The 24943-nt window shown below is 44.6% G+C and overlaps 1 protein-coding gene across 1 annotated transcript in view; it reads left to right on the forward strand.

Annotated features, from left to right (window-relative positions):
- Positions 1–743: 743 nt before the first annotated feature.
- chatb (choline O-acetyltransferase b) overlaps positions 744–24943 on the forward strand; it is a gene marked incomplete at both ends in the record, with an annotated part of 29779 nt that continues 5579 nt past the window's right edge. The window contains 10 exons of the mRNA XM_084322734.1: positions 744–782; positions 2497–2688; positions 3897–4015; positions 19491–19544; positions 19716–19896; positions 21576–21753; positions 21875–22044; positions 22142–22242; positions 23538–23666; positions 24335–24457. Of these exons, the coding sequence (XP_084178860.1) occupies positions 744–782; positions 2497–2688; positions 3897–4015; positions 19491–19544; positions 19716–19896; positions 21576–21753; positions 21875–22044; positions 22142–22242; positions 23538–23666; positions 24335–24457 (1286 nt within the window). The remainder of the gene's footprint in view (positions 783–2496; positions 2689–3896; positions 4016–19490; positions 19545–19715; positions 19897–21575; positions 21754–21874; positions 22045–22141; positions 22243–23537; positions 23667–24334; positions 24458–24943) is intronic.

Raw genomic sequence — 24943 nt, forward strand, 5'->3', positions numbered from 1 at the left:
TACGACGTTCATACTTCTTTATAAGAGGCGGGCAGGGGGGAAGCAAGCTGTCAAATAATATGGTCCGCGAATGGATGTCGATGGGCGGAGTTTCCTGCCTCCAGGGTATAGGAACCAACACCTTCAGCATCTTTTCTGAGCGCGCTTTTAAAGTCAAAGCTTATGGTGAGGCGTGGATAAGTGGGAGCATTTCCTTCGTGTTCCAAGGAGTTCTATCCATGAGACTTCACGACATGGACACGGGAGGCTATGTCATCTTTTGCACCACTTTGGCCTCTTGAGTAGCAGAGGCATCTCCTGCACAGGTAAGGATAAGAAACCATTTCTCCCTAAAGTTATTATATCTGATTGAGAAGACATATAAAAGGTGCACGTGTGCAGTATTTGGTGAAATGCACCTGTTCCGCGACGGTATGCTTCTTGGAGAGGCAAAGTCACAAAGACGACAAAAAGTATACTGAAGACAGAGGATGATAGTATATATTAGTCTGCTAGGAGCCTCCTACAATTGTCCTGATATTAAAATAAAGTAATGTATAGGCCGGCTATTGTGCATGTACTCTCAACATCATATCGTTAATTCTGATTACGAAGAGCAACGTTTTTAAGCAGCTGCATATCCTTCTTTTGTTCCTCCACAAATGTCTCGACATGTTTAACTCAGAAAAAGGCTGAACACCAACTCTTCGGGTGCTTCCACCTTACTTCCACCTGACTGGAATCCGACCGGGTACACACCAAGGATGCCTATCTTGGAGAAAGGCCGCTGCAGTGACAGTCAAGTATGGGAGTTGCACATCGTTCGCATTTCTTTCGATATTGGTAACACTGTTGGGGCTGAATACTTCTATCAATCATAATGTGTGACTCTCCCTCCTCCAGTAGGCACTCCCCAGTAGTTATACATCTGGGTGTGTAAGCGTGCCTGGGTTAAATGTTGAAATTACTATAGCCTACCTTTCCCTGACCTGAGCGTCACTTTTCGGGACAATAAAAAAAGTGTCAGCTCCTAATACACAGAACTGCAGCTGAGACATATTCAATCAAACTATATGCCCTCTAAAACCTTATATTATTACTTTTCTTTACTGAACCATACATACTTACATGTCACCATAGCCGTTAGTTTCTTCTCTTGTTACAAAGTCGTGTGTGTATTATACTCCGTGTGGTGTTGCTGTCCACGGTGCTGAATTTCAGCAAATCATACATCACTGTTGCCGACCGACCACTAGGGGCAAAATGTATATCCGACATTCATACCCATCCCTCACCGATAATATCATCACACTACAGTTATACACACATTAAGTGACTCAAGTCGAGCCAACTATATGATCATATAACGCCTTCAATATGAGTGGCACACGTTGAAGATCAAATGTAGTGTGTATTTACTTTATGCAGTAGTTCTCAAACATGTTCACATCTAGGACCCCTGAATTGATATATGCAACAGACTGTGGACTCCTATTTCATAAGATTCTGCCCCAGGAACCCCCATCTGAGAAAGTATTTGTTGTTAGATGTGATTTAGTTTATCATTTCATAATTGTGTATAGTCGAGTTGGGGAGATGACAGTGACAGCTGATCTATGATCAGAATACAGGAAAAATAAGATTCAAAACAATGAATACATTCTGTAATTCTGTGACTCAATATCATGTATGATGGAACAGATGTTCGAGAAAGTGGGGTATCTAGAAAAACAAGATATACTGTTAGGAACACGCCCCAAAAACCTACAAAAAGAAGAATTATACCCTTTTTTTATTTTGAGAGCTGCAGCAAATAACAAGAGTTTGGAAAAAACTTGAATCTCCCAAAGTAAACAAGTGGTTAGAAACTGTAGAGGACATATATAGTATGGAAAAGGTAACTTACAAAATTAATAAGAATGAAAATATGCTGGAAAAAAGATGGGGTTTCTTTAAACTATGGAAAGGTAATACAGACAGATCAGGCTTTGAGACATGAAACAGTAATAGAAAACTAGAGGAGTAGTAGCAGTAGTAGTAGGAAGAGTTATCTTTGACTTACTACTCAATTGTTGGAGAACACCCCGTAGGCCTACACCTATAATGAAAATTCAAGTCTTTTTTCCCTTTTTTAATTTTAATTTAATTTGTATAGGGGATGAGTAGGGATGGATATTGGATGTATACTATGGATGGATGGATAGGTTTACCAGTCCAGGATCAGTAACATCTATACTGGTACTCACTCTTTTGTTTGTGTTTTTGTTTTTGTATGGGTGATGGCCTGGGTAAAAAAAAAAAAAAAACGTGTCAAGATTAACAATATACGTATGTACATTTGTGTGTGTATGTACGTATATATGTACGTGTATGTATGCATACTGTACATGTATGTGTGACTATGTATATGTGTGTGTGTACTCTAAATGTGGAGTGACTTTATTGACACCATAAAGTATATATGAAATATCATGTATGTATTCATGCTAATCTAAACTGTGATCCTCATAATACCAGGTCCTGCCCAAGGTGCCTGTTCCACCACTGAAACAAACTCTGGACACGTATCTGAGATGTGTCCAACATCTGGTGAAGGAGGAGCAGTTTAAGAGGACCAAGGCCATTGTGGAAAAGTTCGGAGCTCCGGGAGGCGATGGGGAAGTTCTCCAGAAGAAGCTTCTAGAGAGGAGGGAGAAGACAGCCAACTGGGTAAACGACCCTGTCCGAGATTCTACTTGTTTTTATCAAAGTTAGAAAATTAGGATCACGTGCCCTTAGATTTATTCTCAAGTGTAATGGAAGGGGTCAAACGTGTGGCAAAAAGAAGCTCAGCAGGCCAAATAAAAGAAACAAGCTTCCTGTGGTGCTCTAGAACAGAGGCCAGAGGTCCGAGAGGGGTTTCCAGGGGGTTCCCAACTAAATGGGGGCTAGTCTAATTCCACACAATGAGAGAATGTATAAGAATGACTAATTCCATTCATACTGTAGGTTTCACTCTCTCCTCTGTAAGCTCCCCATACCTACAATATAGATAGTTATAATTTTACACCACTGCTCTAGAATGAGGGTTTTAATGAAGTAAATGTACAATGTGTAACTGAATAGCTTAACAAAACAATGTACAAGAAAGCATGAACTGGTAACATCCTTATTCTAGAGCAAAGGAAGCTCATTCTTTTGTCTTTATTGTCTCCAGTGTAATACAACATAGATGACGCCCCTTAAAGTATCCAATACCTAACAGATGTTTTATAAAAGATGTGACAAAAGCGTAGCATTCTAAAGCTGTCAATATAGAGCTGCCTTCGCCCCCGGGTGATGTCTATTGCTTCGATTTATCACAAAGCACTTAGGTGATCAGTCAGTCCACAACTCATAGAGCTCACTGGTATCTATCACACTCCCACTCTCACATCAGCTCTCTCCCCTACGCACCTTTTCATCTTACCATGATACACCGTGGTGGCTTTTCACTCCATTACCCACACAATTCACCTCTAGAGGCTGGAGTCAAACAGTTCAACAAAGCAACTTCGAAATTGTAGCCTTTAAAGCCCCGGTCCGGCATTTATTCAAAATATGTTTTTGGACCATATCAATATGGGGTATATTTACATACATCCGTGAAATGTTTCACCTGTAGAAAGAAAATAGGTCATTTGGAATGTTCTTAACTCTTTTGTATAAATAGTTGTGTATTATGTTTACAAATCTACTACGGTTGAGGAATGTATGTACATTTAAAAAAGCTGTGACAATAAAATAATTTGAATCAGAATTAATAACCAATTACTAGTGTTAGTAGGCTACTTGTGTCAAGAGCTCAGTCAATCAACTATAGACAACTATAGCTATTAATTTGTTTATTTTTGGATCACTGATTGGATCTTTAATGAACATTTCCCTTTGATTCTCAGGTGTACGACTACTGGCTTGAGGATATGTATTTAAATAACAGGCTGGCCCTACCAGTCAACTCCAGCCCTGTCATGGTCTTTCCAAAACAAACGTTCAGAGATCGCAAGGACTCCCTCAGGTAAGTTTACCTATTCTTTTTGACATTTGACAGTTGACATGTGGGCACGTCGTGATTTTGCCAAGTAGCGGCTCCTGGTTAAATCAGAATTATCTTTTGTTACCCTAGATCAATTCCTGACATGTGACATCATCAAACCTTGATGCACTCGTAGCTCCTTCGTCCACCACGGAATGAATATATCAGATACACAAGTATATTAGGCTTTATTTTAATCAGATTTGAATAAGTAAAGCTTGTAGACTCTTTGATATTGGTGGGTATTGTGTTCCATTTTGGAAGAAGAAGACTACTTTTATTGTCAGTGTACATGAGGCAATTTAAACTTTTTGTATATATGCCTCCTAGTTACACACACTGTACACAGAGTCCCCCACACATGCATTTCATCAGAGAGGGCAGAGCACAGGGTCACCCACAGTGCAGCACTCCTGGAGCAGGTTGGGGGTTCAGTGCCTTGCTCAAGGTCACTTAGGCAGCGATGGTAGGAAAACCGTAGATGTAACACCAGCCACCCTTCAGCCACCACCAGCTCACAGCTGGAATACACCCTCCTGCCAGGGATCAAACTAGCAACATTTTGATTACTGGCCAACCTCTTTACCTCTAGGCCATCCAGCTTCCAAACTGCTTTTTCAGAACAAAACTTTGATGCACACACACGCGCGCGGGCACACACACACGCACGCACGCAGGCACACACACACACACACACACACACACACACACACACACACACACACACACACACACACACACACACACACACACACACACACACACACACACACACACACACACACACACACACACACATTGTTCATTCTCCATCCAAACCGTAAAATCTGTACAATACATACAAATGATACCATTAGCAATTGAAAGCCCATCAAAAACGTAGCTAAACATCAACCGTCAACATATAACGAAATCATCATCCATAGCAATCAATACCTTATTGGCTGCGTGCCAGTATAAGAGAACATCGATACGTTCTGGTGTTGTGTCTTTAGTCTTTGTCTTGTTAGATTGTCTTGTTAGGTTGTCTTGTAGACAACTATCTTTTTACTTGCTAGAATTGACCGCAAAGTCAATACAGCCATCCCTCACGTCATGTTGGGACTCAAAGAAAGAGGCGGAAACACATCACCGGATATTAAGTGGAACCAAGTCTCGTGAGACTAAAATAATTGCACAAACAAAGAGAAATCATGCGCCACTCATATTATCTATATAAACCCATATGAAATACAATGAAATACAATCATGTGTATTATTATTAATATGCAAAGATAAACATATAAAAAGGGCGGTCGGATGGCGTAGCGGAGATTGCACTCGTCACCAATGCAATAGGCTGCGGTCTCGATTCCCAGAGTCAGCATTGCCTGCGGCTTGGGCCGATCGTCATACTAACTCGTTTGGCTGAGTTAGCGGGAGGGAAGTCGAGGGTGGTAATCTGGCATTGTGGACAGCGACGCCTACAGGTCAGGTCTGGGCGCCTGCTCAGCGAAAGGCAGGAAATGGTGAAGGCAGTGTGACCTCCCGCGCGTTACGCTTTACCAATGAGAGTCCTCGCTGCCAGGTGAAAAAATAGCCACTGGCTGTCTCCACATGTACTGACCAGTAGGAGGTCCCCTTGTACTGACCAGTAGGAGGAACATGCGCACAACAACCAGGTAGGGGAGGGGGGGAATTGGCATAACGACTAAATTGGGATGGGGAAAGAAAATAGAAAACCAGGCAAAAAAAAAAAAAAAAAAAAAAAGATAAACATATAAAATTGTAAGCGAATATAACTATATTAACCAACTGTTAACAATAGCTGCAGTTACAGAGACTATCTCATAGACTATCATCTGGCACCATCTTTCTTTTTATCCACTTTTTCTCCTCATTTTCTATTTTTCTCCCATCCCAATTTCGTGTTACCAATTCCTCCCTCCCCTGTCTTGAACGTTGCTAGACTATGCCTCCCACTGGTCGGCTGTAGTGAGGATAGAAGCCTTGCATCACGTGTCCCCTCCGGTACACGAGGAGGCAGCCTGTCGCATCTTTTCACCGCAACAGCTCGATCTCTCAGTGGCGAGGAGTAACACGTGGGAGGCAGTGGCGGCTGGTGAATTCTTCACGGGGGGGGGGCGGAATTAATTAGTATCCCCCTCTATCTCTCCTTCTCTCTCTTTCTCTCTCTCTCTCTCACTCACACACAGCGCGACGTGGAATCGATTCGTTACACAATCAGACCTAGTATGTGTAGTATATACCAAGAATAACTTCAGTATGAGTACAGGGCTGTACACATATTTTGCATATTGTTAAACGAGCCAAGGCTAGCTATTAAACTATTGATATGAATCGAAAACGGGGGACCCTGATGTAAACAAGACAAACGTCTTTCTCTGGTCTGCATCCCCTTAACAATTGTGTGTATTGAGCCGTACTGTATTGTACCCATTCTGCAATCTGTTAAATAAAGTTTTCATTCATTCATTCATTCATTCATTCAAACATAGACGATATTGAACAAGCCATAATCCACTTATTTTCAATCCAAAAGAAACTCCACTCTCTCTCTGATCAATAATGAACACATATGTATATCTTGTCATTTTAAACAAGTTACCATTCATTGTCTGGTTGATTATGATCCACCCGTGACGAAATTAATGAGTTAGTTCAACATCAACACAGCATAGCATAGAGAGAGCGAGAGAGAGAGAGAGAGAGAGAGAGAGAGAGAGAGAGAGAGAGAGAGAGAGAGTGAGAGAGAGAGAGAGAGAGAGAGAGAGAGAGAGAGAGAGAGAGCGAGAGCGAGAGAGAGAGAGAGAGAGAGAGAGAGAGAGAGAGAGAGAGAGAGAGAGAGAGGAGAGAGAGAGAGAGAGCGAGAGAGGGAGAGAGAGAGAGAGAGAGAGAGAGACGGCTTGATAAAGTGTACTGTCCAGGCTGTTGATGTATATGTCCACTGTCCAGACTGTTGATGTATATATCCACTGTCCAGACTGCATCCAGCTAGCCATTATAGCGTGTTGTTGTTTGTTGTCGAACCAGCTAAGAAAGAGTATAGCCTACCCTAGTTCGAGAAGCTTTGTGGTCCAGACTCCAGGCTTGAACTTTCCATAAAAGTGTCCATATAAATCTATTTAGTTAGATCCAACACTGTCTGAATGTACAGTATCTTGTGATTATTATTAATTTCCGACAACTATTTCCTAGTAGCCCCTCGAATAGCATCTGCAGAGCCAGAGCCCAGAGCACAACGTCTGGGGACGCGATGTCACGTGCCACTCTCAGCCAATAGTGACTGCATCGGGCACTCGAGCGAGCGCCCTCTGGTATCGTATTTGACAGCGCTATGTTGTACGTACGTATTTATTTATACGTATTTGCATTTTGCCCTGTGAGTTGCGCAATTACGGCGGAGCAGAAATGAGCGCTCATGAAAACGGAGTGGAGGGGGCTAGGCGCCGGCTCAGCTGGGGGATGAATAGGCTGCTTCCTCCTCATGCAAATAATTCTTTCTTCTTCTTCTTTTAACCAGGGAGGGCGGCGGTCTAGCGCCCACTATCGGCCGGCCGCCACTGGTGGGAGGCTCACGCTGCCCCCGATACTTCCTGTTTCCGCCGTACCGGCGTCACCTAACCGACCTGTAGAAGTCGCTGTCCACAATGTCCAATCCCCACCCACCGGCTTTCCCATCCTCTAACACTGCCAATTGTGTTAGTATGACGGCCGGCCAAGCCGGTAGCAACGGCGAGAGCTGGACTGCGTCTATACTTTCCACAAGCAAGTTGTTGTTCCGCGTTGCTCTGATTGGCCACTGACCGCCCCTGCCTACGCTAGTTTTGATGAGCGTAATAATAATAATGAGCAGCGTATAATAATAATGCGAGAGCGAGCCTCGTAGAAATAATAATAATGCGAGAGCGAGCCTCGCACACACGCACGCTGAAATGGGTTTTGATGAGCGTAATAATAATAATGAGCAGCGTACAAATAATAATAATGCGAGAGCGAGCCTCGTAGAAATAATAATAATGCGAGAGCGAGCCTCGCACACACGCACGCTGAAATGGGTATCGTAGAACATGACATATTAGCATGACATCTGATTTATTAATGCCAATACTAAAGATTAGGGACAAACGCACGTGTAAATCATGGATTAGTCACTCAGTTTTAGCGTTGGCCCGCGTAGCTCAACTCGTTTGTCAGCTGGCTGTGGAGCCTATGGTCACAAGTTCAAATCACTCTTAGTTAAATTTTTTCAATTGAAATAACGTATTGTATTGTTTTCATCTCTTGTGATTCCATCAACACAACATAAATGTTCAAAACACGACTTCATTATTGCTTATCTCTGCACACAGTGAGTTTTAATATTGAGCACGCCATAAGTAGGTAATATGCTCTTGCGCGTGACGTGACTTTGGGCTTCATTATTCAGTCACAGGCAGGAGTTTTTAGATCACAGGCTGGTCATGCATAATCTCGCCCACCACTCTTCTACCGAATTGACTAGGTCGCGGCAGTCGATTAGTCGACTAATCGGTCGAAAGGAGCCGTAGTCGACTGGCCAACATCTTAGTCGAATATAATAAAAAAAAAAAAATATTTAATTATAATATTTTTTTTTTATCATTCTTTCCAAAAGACAAGAGGCCTAGAAGCGTGGCTAACGCTAATGGCACACATACCAGAGGCTAACTGCCTATGAAAACAGGCACAGAGGCACTGAAAGAGGATTTCACCCATCTAATGAACACACTAGTCTGACTAGACAAATATCAAGATGTATCCATCAGTGGACCAATTGCATGCTTTTGCAGAGGACAAGAAGCCTTCAGTTGACTCCTTCAGACATTAAGCACCCCCCACAGCCTAATAGGAATGATAAAAAAAATAAAAATGTAATAAAAAAAAATATATATTATACTTTTTCTTTTTTTTCTTTTTTAGTCGACCAATAGTCGACTAACGGCAAATGTTGGCCAATCCTAGTCGACCATCCAAATCCTTAGTCGGGGACAGCCCTAGGTCGCGCAAGTCAATCAATAGATTACACTTTCTGTAGGCCTAACACTCACCTACTCATTCTGTTGTGACACAACATGACATGTTAGGGTTGTCACCTTCCGTGATCATGTTTGAACCAATGTGTAAAAAAATCTGTTTTAGATTAGGCTGTAAAAATCTGTTCTATAGGCTATATTTAGTCTAGTTTATTAGACAAAGCATTTAAAAATGATGTCTGTCATGTTCTACGATACCCATTTCAGCGTGCGTGTGTGCGAGGATTATTATTATATACACGCTACGCTCATACCGGCGTGGGGGCGTGGGGAAAAAAACTAGCGTAGGTCAGCGGCCAATCAGAGCAACGCGGAACAACAACTTGCTTGTGGAAAGTATAGACGCAGCTGGCCTCGATACCAGCATCTCCTGCGTTCATCTCCTTGCCCACTGCGCCACTCAGCCGCACCTCATCTGGCACCATCTTGTTGTTTATTGGCGGTACTACTCATGTCGGTTTTTGTGTTATCATTCATGTCTTCGTTTATTTTATCATGTCATAATAGTCTCTGCCTTGTTACTCCCTGTGTTCATGTCTGAATTATTTCCCCTGCCTTAGTCTAGTGTTTCCTCCTGTTCTGTAATTTATGATCTGTCTAGTCTAGTGTTTCTCAGTAGTTGTATTTTGATCCTGTCTGTTACCCTAGTCTGCCCGTGGTCCCAGCTGTTGCGTGTTATTAATTAACGTTGGTATATATGACTGCCTCCCCTGTCTTCGGCGCACGGTCATTATTCATGTTACGCTCCTGGGGGCGTCTATGCTTTTACCAACACGTTCGTGTTTCCGGGTTCCCGTTTTGCGCTCTGATTGGCCAGGTCATGTGACATGTGCGCCAATCGTGGGACGGCAAGTTCTGCGCCTATTTCCGGGTCGGAAAGCCTGCAAACTACCTAACGCCTAGTTTATCACTGGTTAAGCTTAGGCGACTCTTTCGAAGTTGGTTAAGGGTAGAGTTTGGAATCAGGGCAGGCGTTCTATCGCCATGCTCTAAGACAAACTCTAACCTTAACCAACTTCGAAAGAGCGCCTAAGCTTAACCAGTGTAGAAACTTGCGGTCCCACGATTGGGCGTACATGTCACATGACCTGGCCAATCAGAGACGCGGAAACACGAACGCGTTGGTAAAAGCATTCAGGCCTGTACTCTCGTTATCCTATTGTCTGATATCCTGCTATTCGTGCCGTTTTGTATCAGCCCAGCTCATCGGAGCCTCCGTTTTGTTCCTGTAATATGTAGCGCCTTATCAAATCAAATTGATTTATAAGGCCCAACAACACACGTTAATGTCCCCATGGGCCGTACAGGTCTTCTTTAAACAAGTCAAGAAGAAAACATAACAATAAGTCAAGAACAGAACAAGAACACCATAAGGTCCAACAAATTTAAAATAAATGCAAATAAATGAAAGAATGCAAGCACTCCCAGACATACCCCACGCGAAGGTAAGGAAAAACTCACTAAAACCTAACAATAGGGAAAAATGCTCCACAGGCAGTGTGGAGGAGAGAAACCTTAGAAGGGCCATTCAAGGGGGGATCTCCCTTCTTAGATGTCGGTGATAGTAGTGTTGCAGACTAACAGTTGGTAAGCATGCACTCAAGTGTGTAGTGAAACACAGATGAGTGCATGCAATAGCAACTGAACATTTTGAAAGATTAAAGATAGAGCTATGTTATGTACACAGTATTACAATAACGACATCGGACAACTTCTCTCGTGCTGGTTGTTTATTCACTCCCCATTTCCAACTGACGTTGTACAGCACAACACGTGACTCCCCTCCTGGACTACGGTACCCTGGAGGGGACAAACTCACAACAAATACTACATCGCCCTTTTTCTGAAGAGTGCTGTGAAATCTGCCACTGGTAATAACTGTTCAACAGTGTAATAAGAAAACACCCTGTGTCAACAATAAATGGTCAGGTGGAGAAGATTGTCATTAGCAGTTCTATACGCGATAACTCTATAAGGCTTCATGAGAAATAATTCTGGACTGCAAAATGATCTATTAAATACACAGGGTACCAACACATTAAGTGCAAAACTTGCACAACATGACAGATAACGTTTCCTTTCCCGCCCCCTTTTTTATTTTATTCTTTATATTCATTACAGATACTAGCAGGAACATTGCAGGTATTGGTATTGTACAATCTTATTTTTTTTTATTTTTTTTATAGGGCAGCGATCCGCCTACACCCTTTACAAATCATCACAAATCGAGAATTTGTCTCGGTTTGATGGTGCGACCTGATCTTGTGGTGTGACCAGGTTGTGTGTCTCGCTGACTGTCCATGGCTGGGGGTTCAGTGGGGTCTCGCTGACGTCCATGTCTGGGGGTTCAGTGGGCTCTTGCTGACGTGTGTCGTTGTTGGTGCCGGGGATCGTATGCTGTATGTTGGTAGCGGTAGATGGTGGCATAATAGTGTGAGTGTTCTCTTTGATTTGACGGAGGTGCTGACGGTTGCGTCGGTAGCTCTGACCTTCGGGTGTTTGGATGTGATAGCTCCTGTAGGTATGTGCAGGCTCTGTCACGGTTGCAGGTCTCCATGATCCATCCTCCTGCCGGAAACGGATTGGTGTGCCTGTGGGCAGGTGGGGCAGAGGTTTGACAGATCTGTTGTAGTATGCCTGCTGGCATTGTTGGCACACCTCTCTCTGTTCGCGAACCTCTTGTTGACTGGCGATCTGTGGCTGCAGGTGTTTTGCTGTTGCTGGTAGGATAGACCGCAGCCTCCGACTCATCAGGAGCTGTGCTGGTGATTTCAGATTGTCCACCGGTGTGTTACGGTATTCCAGCAGGCTCATGTAGGGGTCTTTGTTCTCCGCTTTGGCTTTGTCCAGGATGCGTTTTGCCGTCTGAACAGTCTTCTCCGCGAGGCCGTTGCTACGTGGGAAGTGGGGACTTGCGGTGGTGTGTGTGAAACCCCATGTCTGTGCGAATTTGCGGAACTCACCAGAGCTGTAGCACGGCCCATTGTCACTGATGAGCCTCTCCATCTCAAAGAACCTGGAGTAGTAGTCCACTGTGACAATAAAGTCTTGTGAGTTCCATTGGAATAGGTCTGTGCCTACCACTTGCCACGGCCGCTCAGGTATGGCGTGTGACTTCATCGGTTCCTTTGGGTTTGCGCTGCGCCGTTCTTGGCATATGCTGCAGGCTGCTACAGTCTCCTTGATTTGTTTCCCCATGCCAGGCCAGAACAGTAGGTCTCTGGCTCGGGATTTGTTTTTCTCTATGCCGAGGTGACCGGCGTAAATGTGCTTCATCATGTCCTCTCTGAGTTTTTGTGGAACAATGATTATCTCGCCGTGGAATAACATGCTGTCTATTTCTGAGATTTCAGCTCTGTGGTTCCAGTACTCCTGGATGCTGGACGGTCATTTCTTTCTAGTGTCTGGCCAGCCAGCGAGCGTGGCTCGTCTTAGCGCGGCAAGCTGTGCATCCTGTGCCGTTTCTTGTTTGATTTCCGCGAGTCTTGTGTCGCTCACAGGAATGTTGCTGAGGACTGTGTGAACCTGGGACAGTGTGTCGGCCACCCATATCTCTTTTCCGGGGCGGTGAATGATGTGGATGTCATATTTCTGTAGCGCTAGGATCATCCGTTGCAGCCGGGGTGGTGCTGCCGCTAGTGGTTTCTTCAGTATTGCCTCCAGAGGCTTGTGGTCCGATTCCACAATTACTCTTCCATACATATATTCGTGGAACCGTTTACAGCCGAATACTACCGCATAGAGCTCTTTCTATATCTGTGCGTAGTTTTCTTCTGTGCTGTTGAGTGACTTGGAGGCATAGGCGATTGGTTTGCCATCCTGGAGCATGACAGCCCCAAGGCCACTTTTAGATGCATCAACCTGGAGTCGCAGCTCTTTCTGTGGGTCAAAATATGTTAGTACTGGACCTGGGTGTTGTGTGATGAGGTCTTTCATCTCCTGGAAGGCCTTGTCGTGGACTGTATCCCATATGAACTCACTGTCCTGTTTCAGAAGCTGTCTGAGAGGTGAGTTTATCTCTGATAGATGTGGAGCGAACCTGGCGAGGTAGTTGATCATCCCGAGGACGGTCTCCAGCTCTGCCTTGCTCTGTGGGGGTAGCATGTCCTTGACCGCCTTCACCTTGTTTGGGTCTGGTTTGATGCCATCACGTGAGAGTGTGTGCCCGAAGTAGCTTACCTCCGACACGCATATCTTGCATTTGTCAGGGTTGAGTCTCACCCCTCTCTCCCTTGTGCGCTTCAGCGTCGCTCTGAGACGCTGGTCGTGTTCCTCCTTCGTCTTTCCGAACACCAGTATGTCGTCCACTATCGCTGTCACGCCCTCCAGTCCCTCATATGTTTCGTCCACGCGTCTCTGGAATTCGTCTTGGGCGGACACGATTCCAAATGGCAGTCTGAGGAATCGATACCTGCCAAACACTGTTAAATGTGGTCAACATTGACGATTCAGTGCTCAGTTTTATGGCCCAGTAGCCTGACCTTGCGTCTAACACGCTAAAATACTGTGCTCCTGCAAGCTTTGTGGTCGCGTCTTCCAGAGTCGGGAGAGGGTAGTGTGGGCGTTGTATGGCTTTGTTGAGAGCTCTGGGGTCTAGACACACTCTGAGTTTCCCTGTCTTTGGCTTCTCAACAACAACAAGTGCGTTCACCCATTCTGTGGGTTCTGTTACCTTGCAGATGATGTTGTCTTTCTCCATACTGTCGAGCTCGTCCTTCAGTTTGTCTCGTAGGGCGATGGGGATTCTGCGTGGCGGGCAGACTACCGGTGTTGCATCTGGTGCGACCCGGAAGGTGCACTCGCCTGGGAACTCTCCTATCCCCTGAAAAACATCTGCATACTCCTCCATTATGCTCTGTGACACTGTTATTTTCCTCACTCACAGCCATCACTATCTTGACCAAGTTCAGGTCACGGCATGTTTTCATTGCCATGACTAGCGGGGCGTTTGTGTCGACTACATAAAAGTCCAGCATCATTGCATTGTCTCTGACTTTACATCTGAGTTGACATGTGCCTTTCACATTCAGCGCGCCTCCTCCATACTGAGTGAGTCTGTGCATGGCTGGTTTCAGTGTCACATTTTTTAACAGCACCTGGAACATGTTGGTGGGAATGGTATTGGCCTGTGCCCCAGTGTCTATTTTGAATTTAACTTTATGTGGGGGCGTGCCTATCCTAACCTCTACATAGGCCTGCTTGTTGCTCTTGCCGTCGTTCTCTATTGAGATGCTGTCTAGGTACAGTTCTGACTGTTCTCCCTCGGTGGTGCTCTCCACTGTAATGTTGTCGAAATACAGTTCTCCCTGTTCACTGTCTGTGTCCTCTTCTACTGTGTTCTCCCTGATGGCATGTACTGTACCGTGGTCGTTTCTTGTCTGTCTTTGGGAGCTAGATCTGCATACTTTAGCAAAGTGGTTGCGTTTATTGCATTTAATGCACTGTTTGCCCTTAGCTGGGCAGGCGGTTTTGGTGCCGTGTAGCCCTCCACAGTAGTCACATGACCTAGCTGCAGTGCTAACGTAACCCCCCCTTTGTCTGTAGCTAGCGTTAGCTGCTCTCGGTGCTACGTCTCACGTGTACATTTTCCTGCCTATTGCATGTACCGTTTTGTGGGTGTTGCCCTGGCCCATAACTTTAAGCTGTTGCCTTGCTAGCTTATGCGAGCGGGCTATATCAATGGCTTTCTCTAGCGTTAGCTCAGCTCCCTGGCTAAGTAGCTTTTCCCGCACTCTGGGCGAATTGGTAGCGAAAACAATGCAGTCTCTGACCATCTCGTCACTGTTAGGGTATCCACAGTGTTTGACTAATAGCTTTAGCTCGGTCACAAACTGGTCGAATGGTTCACTTTCTCCCTGCCTCTTTTCGTCAAACTTATATCTGGCGTAGATCGGGTTAGCTTTCGGTGTGATATACTCTGTGTACTTATCGTAGTATATCTGCAGTTTCTTGGCTTCCTCGTTGGTGAGTGTCCAAGTATTGTGCACGTCGCGCCCTTTTTCACCAATCCATAGCAAAAGGTAACTGCACTTCTCCTCTTCGTTCTTTCCGCACAGGGGTCCCTTGAACATCAGTTCTGTTGTTTGGCGAAAACCGTCTCCATGTAAACTCCAGGTAAACTTGCCGACTCCCAGTCCATCCGTGGAGCTGGAACGGCGTACGAATCAATTTTCTTTCCCCTTTCGTCGACGTGGGTACTTAAACCTTTACTCTGACACCATGTAATATGTAGCGCCTTATGGCTATGTTATGTACACAGTATTACAATAACGACATCGGACAACTTCTCTCGTGCTGGTTGTTTATTCACTCCCCGATTCCAACTGACGTTGTACAGCACAACACGTGACTCCCCTCCTGGACTACGGTACCCTGGAGGGGACAAACTCACAACAAATACTACAGTTCCTGTGAGCTTTACGCTCTGCTCTCGTGTTTGAACCTGTTCGTTTTGTTTTTTCTTGTCCTGCCGTTCGCAGAGTTTTGTCCCTATGCCATATCAGTAAGTGTTTGTTAGTGTTCACGTTTTGGGTGCTCTTTTGTTTCGTCCTCAGTTAGTTTCTGGTTAGGTTATTTTATTAGTCCGTGTCTTGTTTTCCCTTGAGCCAGCTCGGCTGTGCCACTACTTCGTTGTGCCTTTGTTTACTGCTGCTCAGTAAAGACATTTCATTGTGACCGTTCGTCTCCTGATCTTTTCCTCGCTCACTGTCTGCACAATATGGGTTCCGCCACCAAGCCGACCCGTAACACACGCAGGTGTTGAAGTCAGAGGTTCTGTGTAGGATTGTTAGTAACTGTCTAACTGTATATGGCTGTTTACACTAGTAACTGTTTACCTGCATATATAACTGTCTCCACCAGTAACTGTCTAGCTGCATATATATCTGTTCCCACTAGAGGGCGCTCTAGGCGGAGCCACCCAGGTACACCACCATGTGGCGAGTATAAAAGTAGATGTCTCCTCCCACTTATTTCTCTCCCCCATGTCTCTCAGTGAGAGAAGACCTGTGTTACTGCTCTTTCCATGTGAATAAAATAAACCACGCCAGTTCAGGCTCAAGATAGAAACCATGCCTCTTGACCACATTATTGTCGCCCTATAGCCGAATTCTGTTAACAGCAGGCCTTACAAAAAAGTAAATAAACATGGAATAACATAAAAGATATAACCCTATATACATATATGAAAATGAGAATTTGTGGAATGAGATATGTGAGAATGGAATGAGGTAAATACAATTTAACATTATATACATATATGACAATGAGGATTTGTGTGTAAAAGACAAGTGATACAAGTGTATACAGTGTAGCAGTCCAGGTTTAATAGGAGCAGTTATAGTTGATAGAGCATCTTTATGTAAACAGTGCAGACAGTAGGTAAGCAGATATGCAAAGTTTAATATTTAGGTTCATGAGTTGAGAAGCCTGATGTCCTGGTGTTAGAAACTGACATTGAGTTTGGTGGTAAGTGCAGCCCTGCTCCTGTATCATCTGCTAGACGATAACAGGGAGAACACTCTGCATGCTATATGGCTGTGGTCCTTGATGAGGCTGTGTGCCTTTCGCAGGCACCGCTGATGAAAGACATCCTGAGTGGCTGGGAGTCTGTTGCCAGTGATGTGCTGTGCCGCCTCCACTACTCTCTGTGGGCAGAACAGTTCTAGTACCAGGCTGTGATGCAGCCTGTCGGCAAGCTCTCCATGGTGCACCTATAAAAGTTTGTGAGGATGCTGCCGTTCATGCCAAACTTCCCCAGTCTCCTCAGGAAATAGAGTCGCCGGCGAGCTTTCTTGACCACTGTCTCCATGGGTAGTGTCCAGGAGATGTGTCCTTAATGTGAATGACCAGACACCCTAATGAGGGTACTGTGTTCATTACATATGAGCTCATTTCACAAATCAGATTAGGCCTGCTGCCGTATAACAAGCCTACAGTACACAATGTCGATTCCAGCTTCCAAACAATTCCACCTCTATCACCAGTCCAATACAAAACATGCACCACAGTATTGTCTTGTCCTATAAATTCTGTAGCTGCTGAGAGGAATTAATCCTCTTTTTTCAGCAGGCTCTGGGTCCAGATTCAGATTTACGTTTAGATTTAACAGACATAGATAATTTCAACGGCCACCATCGCCATCATCTCTGGGATAAATCGCATGGCCCTTATTAAATGAGCTGTGGTCTAGCAGACACAACATCAGCCCGTCCAGCCCGGTAACTCACCATTAGCTTTTGTCAGCTTGCGGCACACGTAAATGAATATTTCCAGAGCACCCAGAGAAGCTGGTAATTTACTGGCAGAGCCACTTATTACATTGGGAGTGACAGGACCAAGCTCTCCGTGGGGAGACTGTTGGTCAGGCCCCATCCATGGGCGTGACGCAGTCCAGCCCCCTCTTATGTATTGATCCAGGTTTGAATGTAATAACGGCAAGACAGATGACAGACAGCACCAGGCCTGACAGGCTCTGTGCTTTACCTATCTACACACACCGCCCACTCTCTCTCTCTCTCTCTCTCTCTCTCTCTCTCTCTCTCTCTCTCTCTCTCTCTCTCTCTCTCTCTCTCTCTCTCTCTCTCTCTCTCTCTCTCTCTCTCTCTCTCTCTCTCTCTCTCTCTCTCTCTCTCTCTCTCTCTCTCTCTCTCTCTCTCTCTCTCTCTTTCACACACACGCACACACACACACACACACACATAGGAGTATGGGGATTTCATCGTGATCACAGTGACCAGAGCTTTACGTGCATCTCTTATGGTAAATGTGGGAAAACCAGGAGATGTTCACATTCACCAACTCGGCAGCGACTGTGCAGTTAACTGGTTAATGTGTACATCCCCTGTCAGGTTGGTAAAAGTACGAGGAAAACATGCCACAGCCACACGAGGAGTCCTCGCCGGTCGCACAGCACCTGACACCGCGTGCGACCGTGGCACGGTGAGTGCGCATTTAGCTTTGATGAATAATTGACAGATTACGACATCAACCACCAAGTGTTCTCTTCCCTGTTAGGGTTAGGGTTAGAGTTAAGGTAAGGGTTAGCTTTAAAACAAATATGTAATAAAATGTGGAGAATTTAATCAGATTAGGATATCAACCATCCAGTGTTCACTGTAGTAGAGCCTTATTAACAGATTATTGGCCGTCCAGGTAGGGCTCCGGGTAGGGCTCTGGGTAGGGCTCCAGGTAGGGCTCCGGGTAGGGCTCCAGGTAGGGCTCCAGGTAGGGCTTGGCTCCAGGTAGGGCTTGGCTCCAGGTAGGGCTCCAGGTAGGGCTCCGGGTAGGGCTCCGGGTAAGGGCTCCAGGTAGGGCTCCAGGTAGGGCTCCAGGTAGGGCTTGGCTCCAGGTAGGGCTCCAGGTAGGGCTCCAGGTAGGGCTCCGGGTAGGGCTCCGGGTAGGGCTCCGGGTAGGGCTCCAGGTAGGGCTCCAGGTAGGGCTCCGGGTAGGGCTCCGGGTAGGGCTCCAGGTAGGGCTCCGGGTAGGGCTCCGGGCTCCGGGCTCCAGGCTCATGATAGGAAGGTTGCTGGTTTGAGCCCCAGTCAGAACGTTGTTGGAAAGTGGTGTTGTTGTCCAGCAGGGAGTATTCTGTCCTCTGGACATAGCAGTACCAATGCCCCTGTCACAGTGATAGCAGCGACACCATACAGCTGTGAGTGCCATCCTTCAGATGCGTTAAACCAAGGTCCCAACTGAATTCGGTCAGTTCCTGGCCCAATCAGGTCTCTGACATCAAGGCCACCTAATCATCCCTCCCCTTAATTGGCTGATGTCAATCTTATCTCTCGATCCTTTCAGCCACTGTAGTCTGGTGAAGGAGACAATTTCTACCCTAAATTATAAAGCGCTTTGAGTATCTAAAAAAGTTATATATAAATTATAAATGTAATGAGCATTCATTCATTCATTCCATATGGCACATTCTTGAAAACCACAGGCCTAATTATGCTATGAGAGACTAGCCTATGTCTTAGGCGTACTCCTCCATGTATTTTTATGTGTAGTTGTTTATAAACCTATCCCTTACCTTAACCATAACCGTAACCTCAATGGAGACAATACACCTAACCTAAAATAGAGATCACTCATTGAAATACACTTAGTTGATGTCATATTCTGTTTCAATTATTCATTCAAACTAAATGTGCACTCACCATGCATTTGCCACCCACATTAAATGGTAAATCTCACAATTAATGACCCAGCAGGAAATGTTCACATTAACCAGTTAATCACTGTGTGTTGATGATTGTGAACATTTCCCGGGAAATGTGCAAATTTACATTTACCGTAATATAAGCATGATTCCATTATATTAAATGTACAAAAAAAACAGAAAAACAGCAATGAGAAATATGGGTTTCACAGTAGAAAACGTACAATGTCTTTTCCGCTCTTTTCAGATTCGCTGCTCACCTCATCACAGGAACTCTGGAATATAAGACTCTCATCAATACGTAAGTGAACCTCCTCCACCTATATATATAAATCTATAATGCAGCTCTGTAGTATGATCGGATCAAATTGTGACCTCAAAATCTAAATTCGTATCTGAATCTGAAAATGTGTGCTCCGTTACACCCCTGTCGCCTGCCATATCTGAATTGTTCCATTTCCTTGGCTCCCAGGCGGGCTCTGCCAGTGGACTACGCTCGGGGCCAGCTGGCTGGGACCCCTCTCTGCATGGAACAGTACTACCGGCTCTTCACCTCCTACCGCTCGCCTGGTCTCAAGAAGGACACTCTCAGGATCCAAATGAACCCAGCCTCCCCTGAGCCAGAGCACATCATTGTGGCATGCAAGAGCCAGGTGAGGACGGTAGCCAGAGGTCTCTATTCATAGACAATAGATTTCCTTGATCCTCCAATCATAACTGTTGCTCAACTCCCTCCCCAGTTTGTCCAAGGGAAGCAACAGTTGTGATTGGAGGATCAAGAAACGAGGGCGGGGTTTGAGATCCATTGGTCCATTGGCATGTTATTAATATGTGCCCTAATGCAGTTGATAAATACCCCAAGTGGTCTGTGCATAGCACCCTTTCAGGAATCACGTCTTGCTTCAATACCAGCATTTTTCTATGCGTTTTACTTACAGTACCTGTCTATTTAAATTAGCTCACTTTAGGTTCTACCCAACCTTTGGTTCGGATGTGTGCGCAATGCTGCTTAGATAATAGATATTCACCTGTGAGTCTAGATATTCAACATAAGTTATATGTTATACTACTCAGGTGCAATAAATAAGTGGACTTTAAAGCCCTGCAGTCACAGTCTGCAATCTGTTTATATTAAAATCTGACCTATCATGAAGCGCTCTCTTTGTGCATAACACTAACCAATATCGGAACAGCGGGACCAATTTGCCTTTGAGTGCTTTGAAAGATAATTCATCATGGTGGACATTATGGATTCCAATTACAAAGTTGTTGCACATTGTTAAATGGAATCCAGAAAGCACATTTTAGGACATTAGTTCAAACTAGATAGCAAATATAAAAATATAGAACATATTATTTGTTAACACAATTATTTTATGAGTTTTGAGTTATGAGTGCACAAAGTGAGGAAAATGTAATCATCGAATTGCACTGACTGAGACGGTTGAGAGAACATTTTATGACCAGCCATGTTCTCATTACCTACATTAATCTTCAACATGTTCTTTTCTTCTAATATTTATAATTCTAGATGTTTTATATTGGTACATCCACATGACTGACCATACTATCTTCTTCCAAACATCTCAGGCAGTGCAATTAAATGACATCATATTCCTTACTTTAACCTATTTAATCACGTTAATCAGTAGTGACACTATTTAAAAGATGCCTGATGGGATATGGCAAAAGGGTCAGGTCTGAGTGTACATGAGTGCATAGCATAGTCTTGCTCTGTGAACAGAAGACTGACCTCTACATTCAAAGGGAATAACTAGCTATCATCTATAGATGGAACTGTCTGTGCTGCCTGAGGACGCTTTCTAGATGGGCTTTTCACCACCACCACATCCTGGGAATGTGAATAGTTTGCGAGAAAGTCTGAATGAATATCTAGTCTGGCCCGAAAACGCCACCATTGAGCCTATTGTATTAAAGAAGCATAATTCTAGAAAGGCTTCTGGGAACTATCAATCTGTGGCACATGAGGTCCCGTCCCTATGGAGACACAGCAGCTAAGTCAATTACTCCTGATTGAATCTGCCACTTAGTCTGAGAGCCTCCTTGAGTTGCACGTGCAACTGACCCAGAGGGGCTATGTTTTAGTGGTACTTCCATATTTAACCCCTGCTGGCGCTGCTGGTGCTTCTGTCGGCTATATTGTGAACCGAACGACTTTGAGTTCAACGACTCTGACCCTGGTAGCAAGGATATAAAGCTGACTACCTCCCTTGCTGATGAAGCATGATATCGAAGTAGCTACAGTATATTGTACGAATTGTGAGTAAATACTGATACATATGTTGTCTGATCGCTGTACCTCTCTCTCTAGTTCTTTGTGTTGGATGTGGTGGCGAACAACAAGCAGCTCAACGAGATGGACATCTTGTCCCAACTAGAGAAAGTAGTGAAAATGTCGGAGAACGCAGAAGAGAGGCTTCCTCCCTTTGGCCTGCTGACCTCCGACGGGAGAACAGAATGGGCACAAGGCAGAGACATACTCACGAAAGGTCTCACCTTAAAAGCATCTCACCGAACGTCGCCATTGTTATTTTCAAGATATTATAACATAGACATAGATCATGAAATGAGACAAATGGAACTAGTCTCTCTCTCTCTCTTCCGCCGCAGATCCAACCAACAGAGAATCCCTGGCGGCGATAGAGAGCTGCCTGTGCGTGGTGTGTCTTGACGAGTCCAGCGGCCTGGAGCCTAGCGATACCAACCGTGCTCTTCTGATGCTGCATGGAGGAGGCCATGGCAAGAACGGGGCAAACCGCTGGTATGACAAGCCGATGCAGGTAGGGCCAAGCCGACGGCACGACAGTCCTCCAAACCAAATGGAAGGAAATAGAGCAGGAGATAGTCTGTTCCGTTATGTGATCCGCCCTCTTGTAGTTTGTCGTAGGAATGGATGGCACGTGCGGCGTGGTATGTGAGCATTCGCCATTCGAGGGGATCGTTCTGGTGCAGTGCTCTGAGTACCTGATGAAATACATGTAAGCAAAAGTAACCAGCCCGTTCTTCTCATGGTCCTATTTAATTCAAAATGGTCTATTTCTTTTAACTATTTAATAATGCTGCTAGTAATATTTTTTGATTAACTTAAAAATATACAGTATGTGTATATTTCTTTACGATATGTATATCGGTATAGTAAAAATCCATACCGTTGCATGGATTCATGATGGTATACCTTCATTTTTGGTATACCTCCCAGTCATAATCCCAAACGTATCAAGACCTGGACATCATCAAATAAATGTCCCTTACTTTTCCAGATTTCCCAGACCTGTGTATGACACTTGTAAATAAGTAGGACATCCTCAAACCTCGATTTGCTTTGCTACACACACACACACACACACACACACACACACACACACACACACACACACACACACACACACACACACACACACACACACACACACACACACACACACACACACACACACACACACACACACACACACACACACACACACACACACACACACACACACACACACACACACACACACACACAGTTTTGAACACTGTTCTCTGTGCTCTTCTAAAAAATTACAATAATATAAACACTTGCTTGCTTCTTCCTTATTCTTGTACTTATTCACTGTAGGCTATTTAAGCTTCTTATTCTCAGGCTGGGTACTGTTGATTTTCCCTCAGTACTCTTTTGACCTCCTCTTTTGACAGTCCTCTACTAATTTTGTCTACTTGCTACGTTGGCGACACTAGATTTTTAAGTCATTAGTTCTGGACAAAAGACATTCTTAGTCAACTAATAATCATAGGATTTCTCGACTAATCAATTACTTGATTTCATCAACAAATCTGTAAACATTTCCCACATGCAATAATGTAGAAGGACCTCATTAAATCTAGTGCTTATATTACCAGAGGTGTGCTTATCTATTTTCTTCCAGGAAATTCAGCATGGAATTTCTTTTTTAATCAACTAATCAACTAACAAAGTCTTCGCCTAAGACCAAACCGACCGATTACTCGACTAATTGATTGTGAGGGTCGGCCCTGCATTCTGCTGTCAATTGCAATTGTGTGAATGAATGAATGAAAACTTTATTTAACAGATTGCAGAATGGGTACAATACAGTACGGCTCAATACATACAATTGTTAAGGGGATGCAGACCAGAGAAAGACGTTTGTCTTGTTTCCATCAGGGTCCCCCATTTTCAATTCATATAGATGTTGTCTATAGATGTGATTCATATAGATATTGTTGTAAGTCTCTCTGGAAAAGGGCGTACTAAGATGTAATGTTTGTACAGGACAGGAAGCCCCTCCAAGCTGGCCCGGTCGTCCAGTGTCACAAAGCTTCTTCCACCCAGAAGACTGCTCTGGAAATGTGACAGCCACCTCCAAGGACTGCTGGCTGCCTCAGCAGACAGACTCCAGAGGCAAGACCAACACACGCGCGCACACACACACACGCACAAACGCACACAAACACATGCATGCACACACACACACGCACAAATGCACACACACATGCATGCACACACACACACACGCACGCACACTCTCTGTTGCCAATACACTAACACACACACATGCATGCACACACACACTCACACACTCTTGCCAATACACTAACACACACACACACACACTAACACACACACACATATGCATGCACACACACACACACACACACGCACACATGCACACACACTCACACACTCTTGCCAATACACTAACACACACACATGCATGCACACACACACTCACACACTCTTGCCAATACACTAACACACACACACACACACTAACACACACACGCACACACACACACACACACACATATGCATGGACACACACACACACACACTCACACACACACTCTTGCCAATATACTAACACACACATATGCGTGCACACACACACACACACATATGTGCACACACACACATGTGCACACACACACACACACACATACACACACACACACACACAGACACACACACAGACACACACACACACACACACACACACACACACACACACACACACACACACTCTGTTGCCAATATGTAAATTCTCACACACTGTGCTTGTTTTCCTGCAGGCTGGTGAAGAATCTTGATATGGATGCGTACAAGTTCAAAGCTTATGGAAAAGACTTCATAAAAAAACTGAAGATGAGTCCAGATGCATACATACAGGTTGCCTTACAACTTGCATTTTACAGGTACGTACATGCCATACATACTACTGTGTACCACCCCCCTATATACATAATTAAACAAGCTCTTTAGTGGGCCCATTTAACATTTCAGATTTTAGTTGTTGTTTTTTTCCCCCACCAGAAACTTTCTTTAAATTGTTTCCCCTTCTGTTTACCTAAAATAGAATGTGGCAATTTTAGATTTTCTTTTTATTCTTCTGTTTACCTCAAATAGAATGCTAGCATTGTATCATTGAAACCTTGGGGCACGGCTAGCTAGGACCTTGGAGCTTAGCTGTGCCCAATGGTTTCAACTGACGGTATCATCTTGACAACATAAACATTCTAAAAAGGATAGTGCTCGACGAGCTGAGCATTAACAAACTTGAATGGGCGCGGCTAGGTGCTGGGTTCGAGCCCAGCTCTCGGCGTTGCTACCAGCTTGGCTGGTCGTTCATACTACCACAATTGGCAGTGTTAGGGGTGGGAAGCTGGTGGGTGGGGATCGGA

The sequence above is a fragment of the Notolepis coatsorum genome (assembly GCF_963971535.1).
Source record: "Notolepis coatsorum genome assembly, chromosome: 10".
Taxonomy (NCBI): domain Eukaryota; kingdom Metazoa; phylum Chordata; class Actinopteri; order Aulopiformes; family Paralepididae; genus Notolepis; species Notolepis coatsorum.